General features: G+C 39.1%; 1 protein-coding gene across 1 annotated transcript in view; it reads right to left on the bottom strand.

Annotated features, from left to right (window-relative positions):
* Positions 1–19,420, bottom strand: part of nos1 (nitric oxide synthase 1 (neuronal)) — a 68,809-nt gene that overhangs the window by 10,178 nt on the left and 39,211 nt on the right. Inside the window, exons 14-21 of the mRNA XM_053481599.1 lie at positions 17,012–17,116; positions 15,949–16,004; positions 13,340–13,456; positions 12,891–13,065; positions 9,334–9,472; positions 7,882–7,960; positions 4,505–4,698; positions 2,207–2,376 (exon numbers count right to left, since the gene is read on the bottom strand). Of these exons, the coding sequence (XP_053337574.1) occupies positions 2,207–2,376; positions 4,505–4,698; positions 7,882–7,960; positions 9,334–9,472; positions 12,891–13,065; positions 13,340–13,456; positions 15,949–16,004; positions 17,012–17,116 (1,035 nt within the window). The remainder of the gene's footprint in view (positions 1–2,206; positions 2,377–4,504; positions 4,699–7,881; positions 7,961–9,333; positions 9,473–12,890; positions 13,066–13,339; positions 13,457–15,948; positions 16,005–17,011; positions 17,117–19,420) is intronic.

The following is a 19,420-nucleotide window of genomic DNA, read 5'->3' as shown; positions in this document are numbered from 1 at the left end:
ATCATACAAATCTGATCAAATTCAAGGTCGTTTAAAGACTCTCAATCCAAATACTCCACTTAAGCACAGTTTCCTCAGCACTAATAATAATAATAATAATAATAACAACCTTGTGCCAGACTGCCCTTCAAAACTATGAATGGATCTCAATACACCCACTTTGTTTAGTCATGAGCTCATATGCATATAAATAGGCCTGATATTGTCGGGTGCTTGTGCAGTGATTAGATCTTTCACATGGGCCCCCATTTAAAACACTGTTCTACGATGATGACCCTCTGGACACGAATATGTCTCATAGAGTATGCCTGCCATCATCATGAGCCAAAAAGCCCTTGTAGTCCTTAGCTTCACAATTGGCAACGTGCCCAAAAAGTGCCAACGCAGCCATTGTGAGGTGTTCTCTCAAACCAACATGCCATGTTTCAGTTAGATAAAACACAGTTATGAATTTATTGCCAAGGACATGACAATTTTAGCATGATCAAGGTATTATGCCTTAACACTTATAGTATATACTGTTTATATTCTGAACCTACACCAACTGGACTGGGTTATTTTTGGCCCGGCCAAGTTACCTTACAGTATATAATTTGTCTCTATGACACATTTTAAACAACATATGTATTTCATACATCAATCAGCCACAACATTAACACGTTAACACTGATAAAATATAAAATATATACAAATTAACTAGTGACAGAATCATGGGCACCCAAGGCTCACCCATGCTTACGTGGAGCAAAGGCTAACTCATCCAGTCTGATCCGAGGCAGCACAAATTGCAGGAAAAAAAAAAATTTGGGCCATGATGGGAATGCACCAGAGCACCCAGGCTCTATCTGAAAAACAAGTCTGATCCACAAATGCTGCACCCCGCAACTCACCGAAAGAGCTGCCAACATCCTGGTGCCAAACACCATGGCCAACCCACAGATGCCCTTCATGGGCCCTTCCCATGCCCTGAGAGGCCAGAGCTTCCTCAGTGCCACAAGGGGAAGCCCAAACATAGATGGTTTTAAAGTGAATAATTTTAACGTCATGGCTGATTGGTGTCTCTTGTCTGTCATTAACTAATAAAGGATAATCATTTATTTCATTATGATTCAGATTGTTGGATTGCCCTAGCACTTGCTCCTATGGCTGGTGTCCAGAAAGTTGGCGTTTTTTAAATTTATTATTTGCAATTAGAGCAACGAGCAGCTCAGGCTTGTTGCCGCTCACAAAAACAACCATGGTGGAAAAAAAAAAGTTCTTTTTCAGGAAATGCTGACCCAACTCTATTCTGATCCATGTTGGTTATATGGAAATATCCTAGAAATGAATAGGTTAAATTACCCTGAAGAGTATGTGATTGAATCTAAATGCTGAAAGTACATTATGTGAAGACATTTCTAAAGTTAAACACTTACTGTTTACAATATCGGAGCAGTTGAGGGTTAACGGCTTTGCTTAAGAACCCAACAGTGGCAGCTTGGTGGTGCTGGGGCTTGAAGCTGGGACCTTTTGATCAGTAGTTCAACACCTTAACCACTTAGCCTACAGTATATCAACACATCGCAATGTGTTTTATTCTTTTTATACAAGCTAAATAAGCTAAAATCTAAAATTACAATTCGTTAAGAAGAAAAAGAATGCTGCACGAGTGAAGACATTCACTCTCTCGTCCTCTCTGTCGCATTGGCGTTTCTCCTTTTCCGCCTCAGTTTTCCCTTTCGCAAATCATTTCGTCTTTTCCTACGGAGTCAGCTGAACCAGAACGGGGGTGACTCACTGTCTTGGCAGCCACTTTTAGCAACATTGCGCGCGAACCGCAAAGCCCGCGTTACAGTGGGAGGAAGTGAGAGGGAAATATTTCCGAGGCAGGAGAAAATGGCATTGACACTGAGTGATTGGCAAGGATAAGCGAGACAGTTGGAGGGGTAATGAATGATCTGACTGAGAAAATTGCTGCTAATTTGAAAAGCGAAGCCGGAGTCACGCGCGGTCGGCAGCATCTTTAGCGGCACGCAGAGGAAGCGTCGGACAATGGATCGGAATACATTAGCGGAATGAGTAAAGCTGGCGAATTAGGGTGAAAACGAAAAAAGGAAGAAAAAAACAAAAACAAAACAACAAAGAAGTTTTTTTGTTTCGAGATTTGATCGTGACTTCATGGTTATAATTGTCTTGACGTTTGGCCTGCGCTCGTTTTTTTTCCTACCTTGCTGAGCACTTCTAGTCTCTTCCTCTGTTTCTCATTGGTGGCTAAAGGAGCGAACTGTTGCAGGAGCACAGGGCTTGGAGGGGTCGTGATGTCCAGGAAGTATTTAAACGCTTGATAAATGGTGCACGGAGGAATCCGACTCTCATCAGTCCAGTTGCTGATCACTCCTACAGAGGAGAGAGAGGAAATAAGTCATAAAGAAGACAGACAGGTTAAATATCACTGGCACTGAGAGCAGCATCCAAAGATTAACCGTCAGATATGCTGTCATGCACTTTTATACTGTTTACATCTTGGATTTGCAGATTGTACATGTGCATGCCCTTTGTATATCTGTCTAGACTGTATTTAATTATTTAATAAATGAACACAAATGTGCGACTGACCTCCCGCATCTAGACAGCTCGACATGCTGAGATGCTGAGCTAATTATGCTCCTTATGAATTTATTTTTAAACCTACTGGCAGGATGCGTTCCGAGCATCTCTGCTTCCTTTTACTTTAAACGGGACTAAATGTTGCACAATATGTTGTTCTTTTACATTTCAATACCATAATAGAATACCTCGTACATTTATTCTAGTATATAGTGATTATATAAGCCCTATATATATATATATATATATATATATATATATATATATATATACAGTGATGTTTTTTGTAAGGACATGTTTATTTAAAATTTTTGAAAAGAGTCAAGGGTCAGTGATCTACAATGGAAGATAAAGCTGTAAATTCAAGTTTCCTCCCCAAACATGGGGGAAAAAAGTTTTAGGATGGAGATATTTGCAGTTCCTAGGTAAAATTTTTAAGATAAAAAAAAAAAATCAACTTCAAGAAAGAAATGAAGAGACATGCTGATGAACAACTGTTTATAAAAAGGGACGACAAAATCTAGACCGGTTTGTCATTCAAGTAGTGCTGTCAATATTAACGCATTAATGCATATGATTAAACTAGAAATTTTAATGCATTACGTTTTTTTTTTTTACGCAAATTAATTATGTGACCAAGTTTGACCCTAATAGCTTTTCATCACACGTTTAGCGCGGATAATAAGATGACTGAGGAAACATCACCAGGTGTGCTTGAACGATAAGTTTCATTATAAAAGTTTCTGATGGGAAGTTTGAAAAGAAAGAAGAAAGAAGAAATATTTTTTTACAAGAATACATTAAATGCAAGATGTGGGAGTGGTGGCTCAGGCGGCTAAGGCTCTAGATTCTTTTTGGAAATTTCCGAAGGTCTGGGTCGAGCCCCTCCATCAGTGGGTTGCCACACCCCCATTCTACCCAGCCACTGCATGCAGTGCTGTCCCCTTCCAAAAGATTTTATTTAACATTTGTTGAATGTTAATGCTTGAGATGTTTTAAATCTGCATGATCTGTTTCGTCTAACCAGTTTGTCATGCATTTATTTATTCCAACATTGCAAGTTAATAATACAAGTAATTCAGAGTATTTTAAAACTGTGATTAATCGGGATTAACTCTTAACATTTCCTTAACTAATAAATGACAAAACATTTTATACAATTATTGCTGCAGTATAAAAGGAATAAATCGACAATGTGCAATTTAACAGTAAATAAATCAACTTTTAGGCATTGTTGATTAGTTTCCAAGAACAGCATCCCTAGCCAGGTTTCATTTTAAAACAAATGTGCCACTTAAAACTCCTGAGTCTAGACAGCTCTACCTGCTGAGAGACGGAGATAATTACGGTCTTTATTCATTTATTATTAAACCCTCGAGCAGAATAAAATTCCAGGTTGCATGTAAAGCATCTCAGAGTCTCAAGGCAGCTTCACATTAGCTTTTTTTTTTTAATATGGCAGATTTAATTTGCATATAAATACAAAAAGATTACAGTCACATTTAATATCTCTTTATAAATTATGTAGATTAAAAGACAGAAATATCAACAAATGTTTTACTGCAACAGGCTGCAAAGTGCCTAAGGATACAATTACAAAACTTTTGTAAAACGTTTATGTAACAACCTCAGCAGCAGCCTCATTTCCCCTCTCATCTGTTCCAAGCACTCAACATTCAGCATCACCGGTACTGTATACCAATCACCGGTCTGATCATCTGTCATCATCTGCACCTGTTTCTCACTGGTTCATGTCTTAAGTTAGATGGTTTTTAATGTTTGAATGATTCATATCTCACTGAGTGGCTCAACAAACAAAAAACATTCCTTAAAATAAGAGTCTTTGCATCTTTGTGTCTACAGACCGACTAACTCCTACTCTGTTTGTCTCTGTAATAATGAATCTACGCATCGTTACCCAGCGCTGTATTCCTCTCCTCCAGAAACTCCACCCTCACAATTTGATTGACAGGAGGTGCATCCTCTAGTTTGTCGATCAGTGCAGTCACCAGGTCTTCGTTGTTGCCAGCAAAGATGCCCAAATGGTCTCCAGGGAGGTATTTGAGACTCTCATGGTTGTTGGCGTGGAGCTGGACGTATATAGTGGATCGACTGAGAATAAGGGGAAAAAAAGACTGCAGTTGTGAATGGTTCAATTACAGTTCAATAGCTTCATTTATCTTTGCATAAAAGTTTTCATACTGTAGGTCAAACTAAAGGAAAATATTAAAGATTTCCAAAAGCGTCAGCAGCAAATAATTGTACATTTAATTATACCTGGAAACTGAAAAGAGAGATGAAAATGTCAAATCAGCAGCTAAATGCTGAAAGAGCACCCCTAATACGCTTTTGGAGTGTGCTATTACTTTTGTCCTAATGAATGGCTAGTTTAAATTGTTCATTGAACAGCTTTCACTTTTTTTTTAAATTAAAGTAATGCGTGCAATTGAAATAAAAAAATAAATGAAAAAATAAACAACCTGCATAAAAATTTAGGAACTCAACTCATCAATTATTTCTAACCTACCAATTAAGGTTCGAAATGACATTATTGTCATTGAACATAAATGTACATAAACTCGAAAGCTCTAACAGGATACAGACTGGATTTTCACGACTACCATATTTTTTTGCTCATTTGAGCAACTTCACAAATAAATTTGTTTGTACCCAGCTAGATATATAAGGCTCTCTCTTCAGAATTATGAATGTTTTTTCGAGAGCTGTCCTTCTTCATTTCTGTTTTTTTTTTTCCACCAAGTACACTTCGCCCTCAGAGAATGAAAATACAAGCACTAAATAAACTGCGTCTCTTCTATAACCCCATCTCTATTCAGGGTCGTTTTAACATGGATTTCAAACGAGTACAGTCGGATCACTGCATCATCAGGAAATGTGTTATTCCTTCCCTCAAGCTTCTCACATTAAAAGGTCTGTAAACCCTTTTGTGAGCACTTTGTTGGAAAACATGTCCAACAGGAAATGTACGTATGAGCAGACAAACATTTACGACAGCAAACGTCAGCACGTTAATCTTTACAGATAACACTGATTTCACTATGAAATTTGATATTTCCTGCATGTAATTCCTTGCTTTTATCCACAATGACACTTAATTACTGTATTTGTTAATAGATGAGTCTATACATACGGTAGACTATCAATTCAATTCAATTTGGGTTTTTTTGCACATTGTGATGATTTTTTATTTTTTAGTACTGAAGTTTTTTGTTTAAATGTCAAATCATGCTCAGAGCATTAATAGTTTTTTTTCCAGCCATTCTAGTGTTTCACACTCCAGTACAGTAGGTGGCGATACCTAATAGATAGATAGATAGATAGATAGATAGATAGATAGATATTGTTGTCATATGCACACAATGACCACTCTTTGTAATAAATTTCTGCAACTGCTTCAGAGTTGCTGTTGGCTTCTTGGTAGCCTCTCTGACCAGTTTGCTCCTAGAGAAACGTCCTGGTCTGTGTTGTACCACATACATTTTTACTGTGTTTCTGGCAGTGATAAAGCTTTGGAATTTTGTTGGAACCATCTCCTGACTTGTGCCACATCTTCATCCCAAAGATCTTAAAATACTGCCTCGTCGCCCATAGTTGATTGTTTGCTTCAGTGGCACTACCAGGGACTTAAATGCTCCAGCTTTTCATGCTGTGCTAATCAAAATGACCACAGCTAATCACGGTTAAAAGGAAAATGGCTTTGTGTGCCATTAAGAAGGTGATTAGCTCTATGTGATTGTTCTCTCATTTTTAGGAGGGGGTGATTCTTTTCCAAATTAGTGAGGGTTTTCCCCCACCCCTAAAATTTCTGTTATATCTTTTGTTAAAAGTTGCTAAATGTTTAGGAAATTTCTAGAAAATTGAATCTTTAAGTTTTTTTTTGTGTTTAAAACCTTTCAAAGTAATGGTTTAAACCAACCTATAATAATTCTGCAGCATTTAAAGTTGTGGTTAGATTAAAACTTTAAAAATTCCCATCATACTACTTGTTTGTCTTGTATTCAATTCTCTAATGTTACACTTAATAGAATTTAAATAAGCAAACACACTACTCATGCTTTTAAGGTAAAGTTATATGAACTAGATGCTAAAATGCTAAGCTTGATTCCAAAAAACTAAAAATGAAGAGGGAACTAGCTTTAACTCTGGCTAATTTATTAAGCTAGCACATTGTACATAAAGAAAATATAAAGACAATACAGTAAATCAAATACAACCGTCATGGCATTCAATATTTCTGTTAAATCTATTAATAATCACCAAAAACATGTGTGGCTAGCGCTAAGTGTTACACAGTACTGACACGTAGAGTCAAGCTGCAACCTTGATTCGAATGAAGCACTAACTAGCAATAGATTGTAGATTCTGTAGTAACTGATGATGTGTGAGAGCCAAATATTGTCCTTTAACTGGAAATACTTCTCACTGTTTGGGGGAAAAACTTAGTTTGGAGTATAAGCTAGCTATCAAGGAATAATTCTTATTGTTACTACTGTAACACTCATGCTAGCTATAATGTGATTGCTGGATCGTTTCTATTAACAGTAAAAAAGTTATTGTATTTTGTCCACGTGCAACCCAGCACACTGGGTGATAAATACTTCTCATCCTAGATTTAGGTATACAGTATACATCGCTTCTGTGCCAGTTTGACGCCCCATTGTCACGCCCACTCTGCAGAAACTTGGGAACGCCAATTAGTCTAACCTGCATGTCTTTGGACTTAGTGAGGAAACTGGAGTATCCAGAGAAAACCCACCAAACAAAAAAATTAATAATTTTAATAACATTTCTTTAAAAAAATATGTTAATATCTTACTAATCTCCATTGCTAAAATGATTTTAGCATTGATTATGAAAAGAAACATGGCCTTGACTAAATTGAAAACACTAAGACAACTCATTAACTCTAAAAAAAAAAAAAAAAAAAAAATTTTCATTACAAAATTAAACCATTAACACTGTTGATCAGGGATATTCCTCAGGCTTTTAAACTTTTTTCTCCTACTTCTCTTTTAACCCATGTTAACTTTACTTGTTTTGTACGCTCTATAATGCATAAGAACGAGACAGAGCTACAGTAGATGTCAGTGCTGGTAATGCAGCGTGATCTGAAAGCGTACCACTCTTACACCTCGCCGAGGTCGCGGAGTGCTCGATATCGAAGTGCGTGTGTGGAAAACATGGATCTGACTGTTTCTTTAATGCGCGCTGCATTAGTGCGCTTAATGCTTTTAAAAGCACTCTGAGGCTCAGCTCTGAAATCAGATCACTTACTTTGACTTGACACTTTGTAGATTCTGTCTCATCAGAAACTTGGCGCCGTACACCTTCTTCTTGTGAATGCTGAAAAGAGCTAAGGGGGGGAATACAAGTCAAAAGCATGAAGCACACACGACCACTTAAGAATTTCATAATGGCTGCCATTTCTTTTTTTCTTTTTTTTTAACATGACATAAGGGCATAATATGCAGATTCTTTGGAAAAGAAGCCATTTTATTGTCGATTAGGTTTAATTAGCAAGCAAGGTATAATGATTTACACTGCACTTATGAGGTAGTGTTGTCAATGTCAGTGCTAATAGCTTGTTGGAGCTTTAAACATTTTGCTGTGTATCTTGTCAGAGTTATGCACAATATTAAAAAAGAAGCTAGATAAAAAAAAAAAAACTTGCAAGATAAAATCATATCCAACTATACTGACAAGAAAAACCATAATAATGAAGGCGATAGCTCAAAATCTTTTTAGCAAGATGAGCTAGCAAATACGAACACCCTCAAGAATTGGTAAAATTGGAAATATTTTTTTCGGGTGGCATTATCTGCCGAAGTACCCCGGTAGATAATTTTATTTTGTTAGTGTCTCTAGATATATCATTAAACTATGAACATCACACCATAAACAGTGGGCTTCTTCCAATCAATCAAATTTCAAGAATATATATATATATATATATATATATATATATATTTTTTTTTTTTTTTTTCTTAGTGAAGTTTTTTCTTTTACTGCAGTAAAATCTTTCTTATTCTATCTGGCCACGGACAGCCGTATAGGCTTTTCGCAGCATATCATACTGTGTATGGTTGTGTATGAGACATAACATTATTATTTTAAATTATATGAATTCATTTAACACATTAATATTTCATCTTATATTTCATCTTCAAGTATGGTATGTTAAAGCGTCTCAAGTACACCAATTTTTTTTTTTTGTATTTAACTTTCAATTAATTACTCCCTCGTTTTTTCCCGCAACTTGAGATATGCAAATTGCATGCAAATTGTAAGACAGCCCTGGTGTTAAAATGATTGAGCATTATCATATTGATAGTGAGACGTCTAGAGAGAATACAGACATTTTGACATTTCAATTTAAAATAGCCGAATATCATCATCTATCATTACTATATATATATTAGGTCTAACAAGTGTTTGACCAAAAGTTGTTTTTGAACTATTGGTGTAGCTTCAACTCTTAACTATAAATGTGGATTTATTTGTCTGCGTACTTCTCTATTTTTCAAAATTTCTTTACTATTATTATTATTATTAGTAGTAGTTTTAAGAGCTTAATAAAAGCCAATTATAATATTAATATAACCAGTGATACTATCTGCTAGCTGCTTACTTTTATGCAACACTCTACAACAAGCAGATTTTGTGTGTGTGTGTGTGTGTGTGTGTGTGTGTGTGTGTGTGTGTGTGTGTGTGTAGATTTATTTATACCTTGTGTTAGTGTTGGCGCTTCGGCCGTGTACGTCATGCGGAACTTGCTCTTTTTCCAGCTGCGGTCGTTGCTAATCAGTGAATCATTCGCCTTCTCGATGTTCACGTCGTCACCGACACAAAAAACGTCGCAGGCAGCCTAGAAGATTAAGTGTTAAATGGAGTTTAGTATAAAAATCATTTAGTAGAAAAAAGAAGTATGTGAAGTATTGACGCTGAGGTGTAGTGAACGAGAATAACATAAATATTGGAAATAGGAAAAGTTGCTGCTTAAGTTTTTATAATACTGTAGCATTTTACTCCAGAATGGTATGAAGAGTGATCAGATGAATTGCATAGTCCTTCTTTGCCATGAAAATAAACTTAATCCCAAAAAAATCCCTTTCCACTGCATTTCTTTGCTTTCATTAAAAGACCTGCTGAGATTATTTTATTAATCGTCTTCTTAACTCAGGTGAGAATGTTGATGAGCACAAGGCTGGAGATCATTATGTCAGGCTGATTGGGTTGGAATGGCAGACTTGACATGTTAAAAGAAGGGTGATGCTTGAAATCATTGTTCTTCCATTGTTAACCATGGTGACCTCCAAAGAAACAAGTGCAGCCATCATTGCGTTGCATAAAAATGGCTTCACAGGCAAGGATATTGTGGCTACTAAGATTGCACCTACAGTAAATCAACAATTTATAGGATCATCAAGAACTTCAAGGAAAGAGGTTCAATTCTTGTTAAGAAGGCTTCTTGGGCGTCCAAGAAAGTCCAGCAAGCGCCAGGATCGGTTCCTAAAGAGGATTCAGCTGCAGGATCGGAGTGCCACCAGTGCAGAGCATGCTCAGGAATGGCAGCAGGCAGGTGTGAAGGCGCATCTGCACGCACAGTGAGGCGAAGACTTTTGGAAGATGGCCTGGTGTCAAGAAGGGCAGCAAAGAAGCCACTTCTCTCCAAAAAAAACATCAGGGACAGATTGATCTTCTGCAGAAAGTATGGTGAATGGATGCTGAGGACTGGGGCGAAGTCAAATTCTTAGATGAAGCCTCTTTCAGATTGTTTGGGGCATCTGGAAAAAGGCTTGTCCGAAGAAGAAAAGGTGAGCGCTACCATCAGTCCTGTGTCATGCCAACAGTAAAGCATACTGAGACCATTCATGTGTGGGGTTGCTTCTCATCCAAGGAAGTGGGCTCACTCACAATTTTGCCCAAAAACACAGCCATGAATAAAAATTGGTACCAAGTATCCTCCAACAACAACTTCTTCCAACAATCCAACAACAGTTTAGTGAAGAACAATGCTTTTTCCAGCACGATGGAGCACAGTGCCATAAGGCAAAAGTGATAACTAAGTGGCTCGGGGTCCAAAAACTTTGACAGTTTTGGTCCATGACCTGGAAACTCCCCAGATCTTATTCCCTTTAAGAACTTGTGGTCAATCCTCAAGAGGCGGATAGACAAGAAAAAACCCCACTAATTCTGACCTACTCCAAGAAGTGATTATAAAAGAATGGGTTGCTATCAGTCAGGATTTGGCCCAGAAGTTGATTGAAAGCATGCCCAGTGGAATTGCAGAGGACTCTTTGCATAAATGTCATATAATTGTCGATAAAAGCCTATGAAATGTATGAAGTGCTTGTGTATATATATATATATATATATATATATATAAAATTATATTTCAGTACATCACAAAAACAACTGAAACAAAGATCTAAAAGCAGTTTAGCAGCAAACTTTGTGAAAACTAATATTTGTGTTATTCTTAAAACTTTTGGCCACGACTGTATGTATTCATCCTTGTACCAGTCCAACATGCATTTATTTACCTAAGCATTTATGGATACATTAAGCAAACCATCAATTTATCCATCCATCCAGCTAGCCAGGCATCCATCCATCAATCTAACCACGAATCCACCCTTTCATCTAACCATGCAGCCATCCTATTATCTAACCATGCATTCACCCTTCTAGCCATGTATCCATCCATCCATCCATCTAGCCATTCATCCATCCATCTAGTCATGTATCCATCCATCTAGCCATCCACCCAGCCAGCCATCTATCCAGACATCCATCCATCCATCTGGCCATGCACCTATCGATCTAACCATGCAGCCATCCTATTATCTAACCATGCATTCACTCTTCTAGCCATGTATCCATCCATCCATCCATCCATCTAGCCATTCATTCATCCATCTAGCCATGTATCCATCCATCTAGCCATCCACCCAGCCAGCCATCTATCCAGACATCCATCCATCCATCTGGCCATGCACCTATCGATCTAACCATGCACCCGTCCTTGTACCAGTCCAACATGCATTTATTCACCCAAGCATCTATGGATACATTAAGCAAACCATCCATTTATCCATCCATCCAGCTAGCCAGGCATCCATCCATCAATCTACAGACGAATCCACCCTTTTATCTAACCAGGCAGCCAACCTATTATCCAGCCATGCATCCATCCACCCATCCATCCATCCATCCATGCATCCATTCACCCTTCTAGCCATGTATCCATCTATCCATCCATCCATCTAACCATTCATCCATCCATCCATCCACCCAGCCATCCATCCATCCAGACATTTATCTATCCATTCATCTGGCCATGCACCCATCCATTCATCCATGTATACATTAACCAAACCATCTATTTCTCCACCTATCCTTCCATGTGTATTAGTCCATTCATCAACAAATCCTTCTTTGCACATCTATCTATCCATCCATCCATCCATCCATTCATCTATGTATAACTATCCATCTACGATCCATGTCTATCTTTCCATTCATCTACTGTATTTGTCTACCCATATCTTCACCCATTCACCAAAACTATGCATTCATTTCTCTGTCGATTCATCCACCAATCCATGCGTATACTGTACCTGCCAATCCATCCATCTATCCAGTGTATGCAACCTTCTATCCATGCATTTATCCATCCAATTTTCTACACTCATCTAAAATTCTACCCGTACTCTCTATTTCCTACAAACTCCAAGGTGTACTATGGGTTCTCCATACAGCCTTTTTTGTTTTTATGATTTCCTTAAAGACTGTATATTAAAACAAAATCATTCATTGAGGATTCTGTGGATAGTTAATAGTTTCTAGAGTGCTGCAAAATGCACTAGTTTCTGTAAGGAAGCTCCTACACAAACTCATTGAAGATTTCCCCAAAGGCACTATCTAAGAAGCCATTTAGAATAGAGTGTTAGACAGTATTATCTTCAAAACATATATTTTTTCTTTTCTGTGTGTTGGATTTCCAAAAATATATTGGCTGATGATCATGATGCCTGCATGCTATGTATATCAACTAAGATTCTTGGATATACATAAATAAAAAGGAAGTTTCGGATGTATTACAGTGCGGTGACACACATGGTAACATATATTACGAAACAGCTTATATAATAAGGAAAAGAGCTTCATATTTAAAGGAAAAAAGGAAGTTCTGGATGTATCTCAGCCAACACTGATTCTTAAACAAACAATCACATTATGTACTATGATTCCCAGAAGGCATGTGTGTTGACTGCAAGTACCTTGAAGACTTTCTTGGCCCAGGTTCTAAAGGACTCCTCTTGGCCACACAGTTCGTCTCCCTCGCCCATGCGGAGTATGCGCTCTCCTCCGAGCTCCTCAAACAGCGTGTCCACAGCGTGGGCAAATGCACAGAAGTGTGGGTAGGCCCGCGAGCCAAGGCCAAACACAGAGAACCTATCAGAGACATTCAGAAGGAAAACAAAAAAAAACCACTGACAAGCTAAAGAGTGGGCAGGCCGTGTGGCTCCAAGGCCAGGAACACTCAAGTGAGAGGTTTGCCGGCCTGGAACCTGGAACAAACCCACTAAAAACACACGTATACAGAGTGTGGGTGTAGCCAAGGCTGGAGATGTAGAATTTGAAAGACACAAAAACAACTTGAAATAACACTGGATAGATTTTGTATTAAACTGCACAACAACAAAAAAAAAACACTGTTTTGGAGTACCTGACGTTAGCGAGCGGTCCTGCACTCTCAAAGTGGGCTTTATGCTCAGGTTCATCGCTGGACGACTTGCGAGTGTCCGAGTAGGAAGACACGCTGTTGAAGCGCACCTTGTAGCTTCTTTGAAAGACCAAACAATACGCACAAAAATTATTACTGGGGAAAACTCAGTGATAATGTAGAACACGTTATATACACTATATTGGGGTAGCTTAGTGGCTAAGGCATTGAACCACGGTTCGAAAGATCCCAGGTTCAAACCCCACAAGCAAGTTGCCACTGTTTGGCCCTTGAGCAAGGCCCTTAACCTTCAACTTCTCAGATGTGAAAGGAGATAAAACAAATAAGAGCGTCTGCCAAAATAAAAACTCTGGATAAGAGCGTCTGCCAAATGCCTAAATGTATATTACCAAAAGTATTCGCTTGCCTGCCGTCACATGCATTTAAACTTGAGTAACATCCAATTCTTAATCCATAGGGTTGTTGGCCCAACCATCTATAACAGCTTTAACTCCTTTAGTAGGGCTTTCCACTTTACCATGGCTTTACCATGTCCTTATGGACATTGCTTTGTGCTCTGGTGCATAGTCATGTTGGAGCAGGAAGGGGCTCTCCCACAAACTGTTTCCATGAAGTTGAAATTTAAATTTCAGATCATGCAGAGCATGAAATTGTCCAAAATGTCCTGTTATGCTGAAGCATTAACTTTCACTGGAAGTAAGGCCAACTCCTGAAAAACAACCCCACACAAGTTCCAACATGACTGTGCAACAGTGCACAAAGCAAAATTTATAAAGACATGGATGAGTGGGTTTGGTGTGGAAGAACTGGACTGGCCTGCAGAGGGTCCTGACCTCAACCTGATAGAACACCTACAGTATGGGATGAATTAGAGTGGAGACTCTAGGCCATCTCGTCCAACATCAGTGTCGTCCAACATCTGTTGCACTTGGAGGAACGATCAAAAGATTCCTATAAACACCTTCCATAAAGATTCCTCCTAAACCTTGTGGAAAGTCTTCCCAGAAGAGTAAAAGCTGGTATGGCTGCAAAGGGGGCGGCCCCTTTAAACCCTATAGATTAAGATTCGGATGTTACTCAAGTTCATATGAATGTGAAGGCAGATGAGCAAATACTGTTGTCAATATTCAGTAGTGTGTACCTTGATATGTATTATAGAGGAATATGAAATGAAATAGGGTACTGTTCAAAACTATTTCAGGTTCTCTAATTAAAAAAGGCAGATGTTTTTATTTTTGTATCATAAATGCATACTCAGTTTGAAAGGTTTGAACTGGTACTGTTGCCATTGTTGGGTTCCTGAACGAGGCCCTTAACCCTTAGCTGCTTAGATGTATGTTGAGATAAAATGTACGATGCTCTGAATGAGGGGGTCTGACAAATTGGATTTTGTTTTCTGGAGGCACCCATTACTGCAACTGGGAGAATTGGGATCTTAAATATTATACAGTATATTAAGAAAGAAGATACTGTCTTAAAGTAAAAATACTCTGCCTGGGCCAAATAAAAAGTATTGCCATTTCAGAAGGGTCGAATTATTTTGCTGCATCAAGCTAAGAAAACAACTAAGGAGATTTTAAATGACTGTAAATGGGGTTAAGAGCCCTTTAACGCAGTATCAAAACCTGTAAGGATAGTGCTGAACCATCAACGTTGTGGAAAAAATGTGGACAGAAAAAAAATCTCGAATGGAGATTGCTTAAACACTTGGTGAAGTCGCGTTAAATTGTATTGGAGCTACTGTATGTTTATTAGTGAAAGTAAGAGGATTTCCATACACACACACACACACACACACACACACACACACACAATGGGATTGGGACTAAATAGTTGTGAGTCCATAATAAAACCACTTGTTAGTGAGACTCATCAGAAAAAAAAAATTGTTAGGGAGCATAAAGATTGGACTTTAAAGCATTCCAAAAAGGTCATGTGATCTGATGAGTCCAGATTGACCCTGTTCGAGATCATCATGCATCCATCATGCATAGTGTCCACTGTACAAGCCTCTGGAGTCAGGGTATGATCTGGGGTTGCTTCAGATGCTCAGGTCGAGACTCAGCAACGTTATGTGGCAATAAAATGAAGTCAGCTGACGACCTGAATGTACTGAATGACCAGGTTATCACATCTATGGAGGTCTATTCCAGGACCCAGACTATGGAAGAGTGTTTCTGGGAGCATGTGGGGGAACTCGGTATATAAATAATACTAAATAAATATAAATGATGATAAATAATAACTTGTGTAAATGCTACACTGAGTGAGGTTGCACTGTAAAGTGTAGCCATATATTTTTTTATCTATTCATAAAAAGCAGGGCATAAAAGGTTTAACCCTCGGCCCACTTTGGTTTGTGCAGCTAAAGAAACCGGTTGATTGACCTCTAGCTTCCCAAACCCACAACTTACCACCTGTTTTTGGTGTTTTATAACGACTGCATGAATATTCGAGTGTGTCTCTGCGAAGGACGCTGCACAAATTAATGATGGAAAAGCTACCGGGTGGGAGGAAGAAAAGAGGACCACTTGTGCGTGTGTTTGGGCACACACACACACACACACACACACATACATACACACACTCACTTTCTCTCTGCGCTGGTGGTTGGGTGTCTCATCTCCATCAAAGCCGCACCAAATTTCTGCATCATAGAAACAACAGAGGAAGAAAGAGAGCACGAGCGAGAGAGGGATTGTTGTGGATGGGGGTGGGCAGGGACAAGAAGAGAGAGACAGAAAAAGCATAAGAGAGAGAGAGACAGAGTGAAAAAATAAGAAAGCAAATGTGTGAGAGAGAGAGAGAGAGAGAGAGAGAGAGAGAGAGAAATAAGTGGAAATTAATCCAAGGAGGGCAAGACAGAGGAAGAAAGAGAGTACAAATGTGAGAGAGAGAGGGCAAGACAGAGAGACAGAAGAGGAGAAAAAGAGAGATAATGACCAAAACAGAGAGAAAGAAAGTCAGAGAGACAGAGGCAGACACCAATAGCATGCAAGTGTGTGTGTGAGAGATAGAGTGAGTAAAGATTGGGGAAAGGTGGCAGGAAGACAAGAAGAGAGAGAAAGAGAGATACAGAGAAAGCATAAAGAAAGAGACAATGGTGAGAAAATGAGAAAGAAGGGGGATAAGTGGAAATTAATAGAGAGAGGGTAAGACGGAGAGAAGCAGACAGAGAAAGGGTGAGAAAGACAGAACAAAACAAAAACATCCGTGAAAGAAGGACAAAGTTAGAAAGAGAGAAAAGTAGACAGAATAGGAGTGGAAGAAAGATAAAGACCAAAACAAAAAAGAGAAAGAGAGAGAAAGAAAGGAGACAAGGAAAAAGAGAGAAGGATAGACAAAAGCAGACAGAATGCAAGTGTTTGTGAAAGAGAGAGAGAAACAGGCAAAGAAAAAAAAGACAGAAAAAAACAAAGACAGAATGCACGTGTGTGAAAGAAAGAGAGAGAGCGAGAGATAGACAGACAGACAGAGAAGAGAGAGAAACATAAAGACCAAGACAAAATTAGAAAGGAAGAAAGAAAGAAAGATGATGGGAGGAGAGAGAGAGAGAGACAGAGAGAGAGAGAGTCACTTAAGGAGTGTAACTCCCAGTAATCACAGGTGTAGTGTGAGAGAGGGGACGAGGTGAATGAGACAGCGCTCTCTCACCTCTCCGTTCTCAGGCGGGTCTCCGTTACCAAACGTACTGGTCACCGCCAAGACCAGCGTCTCGTGCTCCAAATGCACCACGTCGTACTCCTCCATTGACATGACCTGTGAATACACAATCACACACCTAAGCATATACTCTGTACCTAAGCTTTAACACACACACACCACTGTCATCTGTGTGTCCAATAATTGTATGGTATTTATATTACACACAAAGACCACAAGCATTAAAAGTCAAAGCCAGCGAAAGCCAGCGAGCCAAACTCCACCGTGCTCTCAGGGTGCGCGGGACGGCATGCTCTCTTTCTCCTGTCAATCACCACACACTCATGGGAGTCTGTGAGCTGAAGTATGTGGAGGAGGATGGATAATGCGTTCCTCCATGTGTGTTTTAAGCAGCAGCATGAAAAGTTGCAGCCTGCGGGCTTCGGAGGAAGCGCATGTCACACGTCACACTCCGTGATCGCTGGCTGTCGTGTGTTAAAAGAGCACTAGCTGGTGGATCGAGTGACTGATCATGTCGACACTTACTGGCAGGACATTCTGTACAGTACATACAGTATATTGTATTTCTATTAGTATTTATGTAAAAACTCACAATTTAATTAAAATTAAATTAAAGAAATGAATTACCAACTGGTTAGTGGAAACAGGGAATGCAGTTTAATAACATCTCAAGTATTAACATTTAAATTGTTAAAATGTAAAATGAAAATCTCTGGAATGGGACCAGCGCTGCATGCACACTGATGGTGGGGCTCGAACCTGGATCCTCAGATCCGAAAATCAACAACCTAGAGCTTTAGCCACCTGAGCCACCACTCCCACATCTTATATATGCTTGTAAGAATAGTCCTTAGATTAGGTAGTTTGAGGACACAACCTCCATCTAGAAGCTCACTCACTCACTCATCGTCTATAACGCTTTATCCTGTATTCAGGGTCACTGGGAATCTCAGGGACACCCTGGACAGGGTGCCACACTAGGGGCAATTTGGGAACACCAATTAGTCCAATCTGCATGTCTTTGGAAGAAAACAAGAATACCTGGAGGAATCCCATCGAGCACAGGGGAGAACATGCAAACTCCATGCACATAGAATCGTGCTGAACCGGGAACTGAACCTGGACTATGGCGGTGCAAGGCAACTCTACACCACTGTGCCACCTATCCATCTAGACGCTTTTTAATAATACCAATGAAACTTGCCGTTCTTCACACCTGGAAATGTTTCCTCAGTCATCTTATTATCCGCATTAAACGTGCCATTATCACACACAGCCGGGTAAGCGTGCTGTGATCATGGGAAGCCATTAGGGTCAAAAACATATGAATGGTGTAAAGGTTTGAAAGAAGGCTGAAGAAAGAAGAATGTACATCTGTGATGGACGGATAACTTCCGGAGGCGATGTACACACAATCATTAACCAATGCCACTTGCATGTTACAGGAAGTCAGCTGAGAGTTATAGCTACATCCCCCATACAGTCCTGACCTCAGTTCCTGGAGTTCCTGGGAGGCCAGGGCTTCAGATATGAAGTCGGCAGTGCGAAGTGAGTATCCAAGCACTAGTGAAATGCTAGGATATGTGAATTAGTCTAGCAGGGATTATTTAGAGAAATAAAGGGAGTTTTAATTCTCCTGTACATTATCCGAGTTGTATTTCAGATTTAGCACTAACACACACACACACACACACACACACACACACACTTTGGGGACGCTCGGAGACCTCTGTCAACTTGTTAAGAAAACAGTAAATATCGAACCTTTCAATTTCACTCGATGCTTTCCTCATACTCAAAACTAAAAGAGTCTCAAAACTCTGAATAGATTTACACCAAAGTGTCAGATATGATCTGTAAAGGGTTCCCTGGAAGGAAACTGTAAACTGTTTGCTCATGACGGAGCAACAGCAAGCTTACAAGAGCAAACATTTACTTGTTGGCTCAATGTTTGGTTTTAGAATTCCTCCAGTCAGAATGACATTTACATTTGGTTAACAAGTTCCCATCCTACCAGACATAAAAAAACAAGTTCCTCCTAAAGGTCCATGAGCTTCTCATCATCATGCTGATGTTGCAAACTGGATCTTTGGAAGTGTGCGATCATTACAGGTCCAGAGATGATTTAAAAGATTACAAGCTGCATCTTTAAGAGCAATAATTCCACAAAATGATGTTGATGACAAACGCAATTTTAATAAGGTGCTATTGCTTTGGCTTGTACAGTAATTACACCTTTTGGATTATAATGAGACAGAGAAAGTGAAAGATGGGGAAAAAAACGTGTAAGTCCCCTACATACGAACAGGTTCCGTTCAGAGAGCTTGTTTGTAAGTCCAATTTGTTCGTAAGTTCAACAAACTTTGTCTAAAAAAACAGTATAAAACATGTTCCATAATC

Source organism: Clarias gariepinus, chromosome 21 (assembly GCF_024256425.1).
Source record: "Clarias gariepinus isolate MV-2021 ecotype Netherlands chromosome 21, CGAR_prim_01v2, whole genome shotgun sequence".
NCBI lineage: Eukaryota > Metazoa > Chordata > Actinopteri > Siluriformes > Clariidae > Clarias > Clarias gariepinus.
This window is presented reverse-complemented; position numbering and strand designations above follow the sequence as displayed.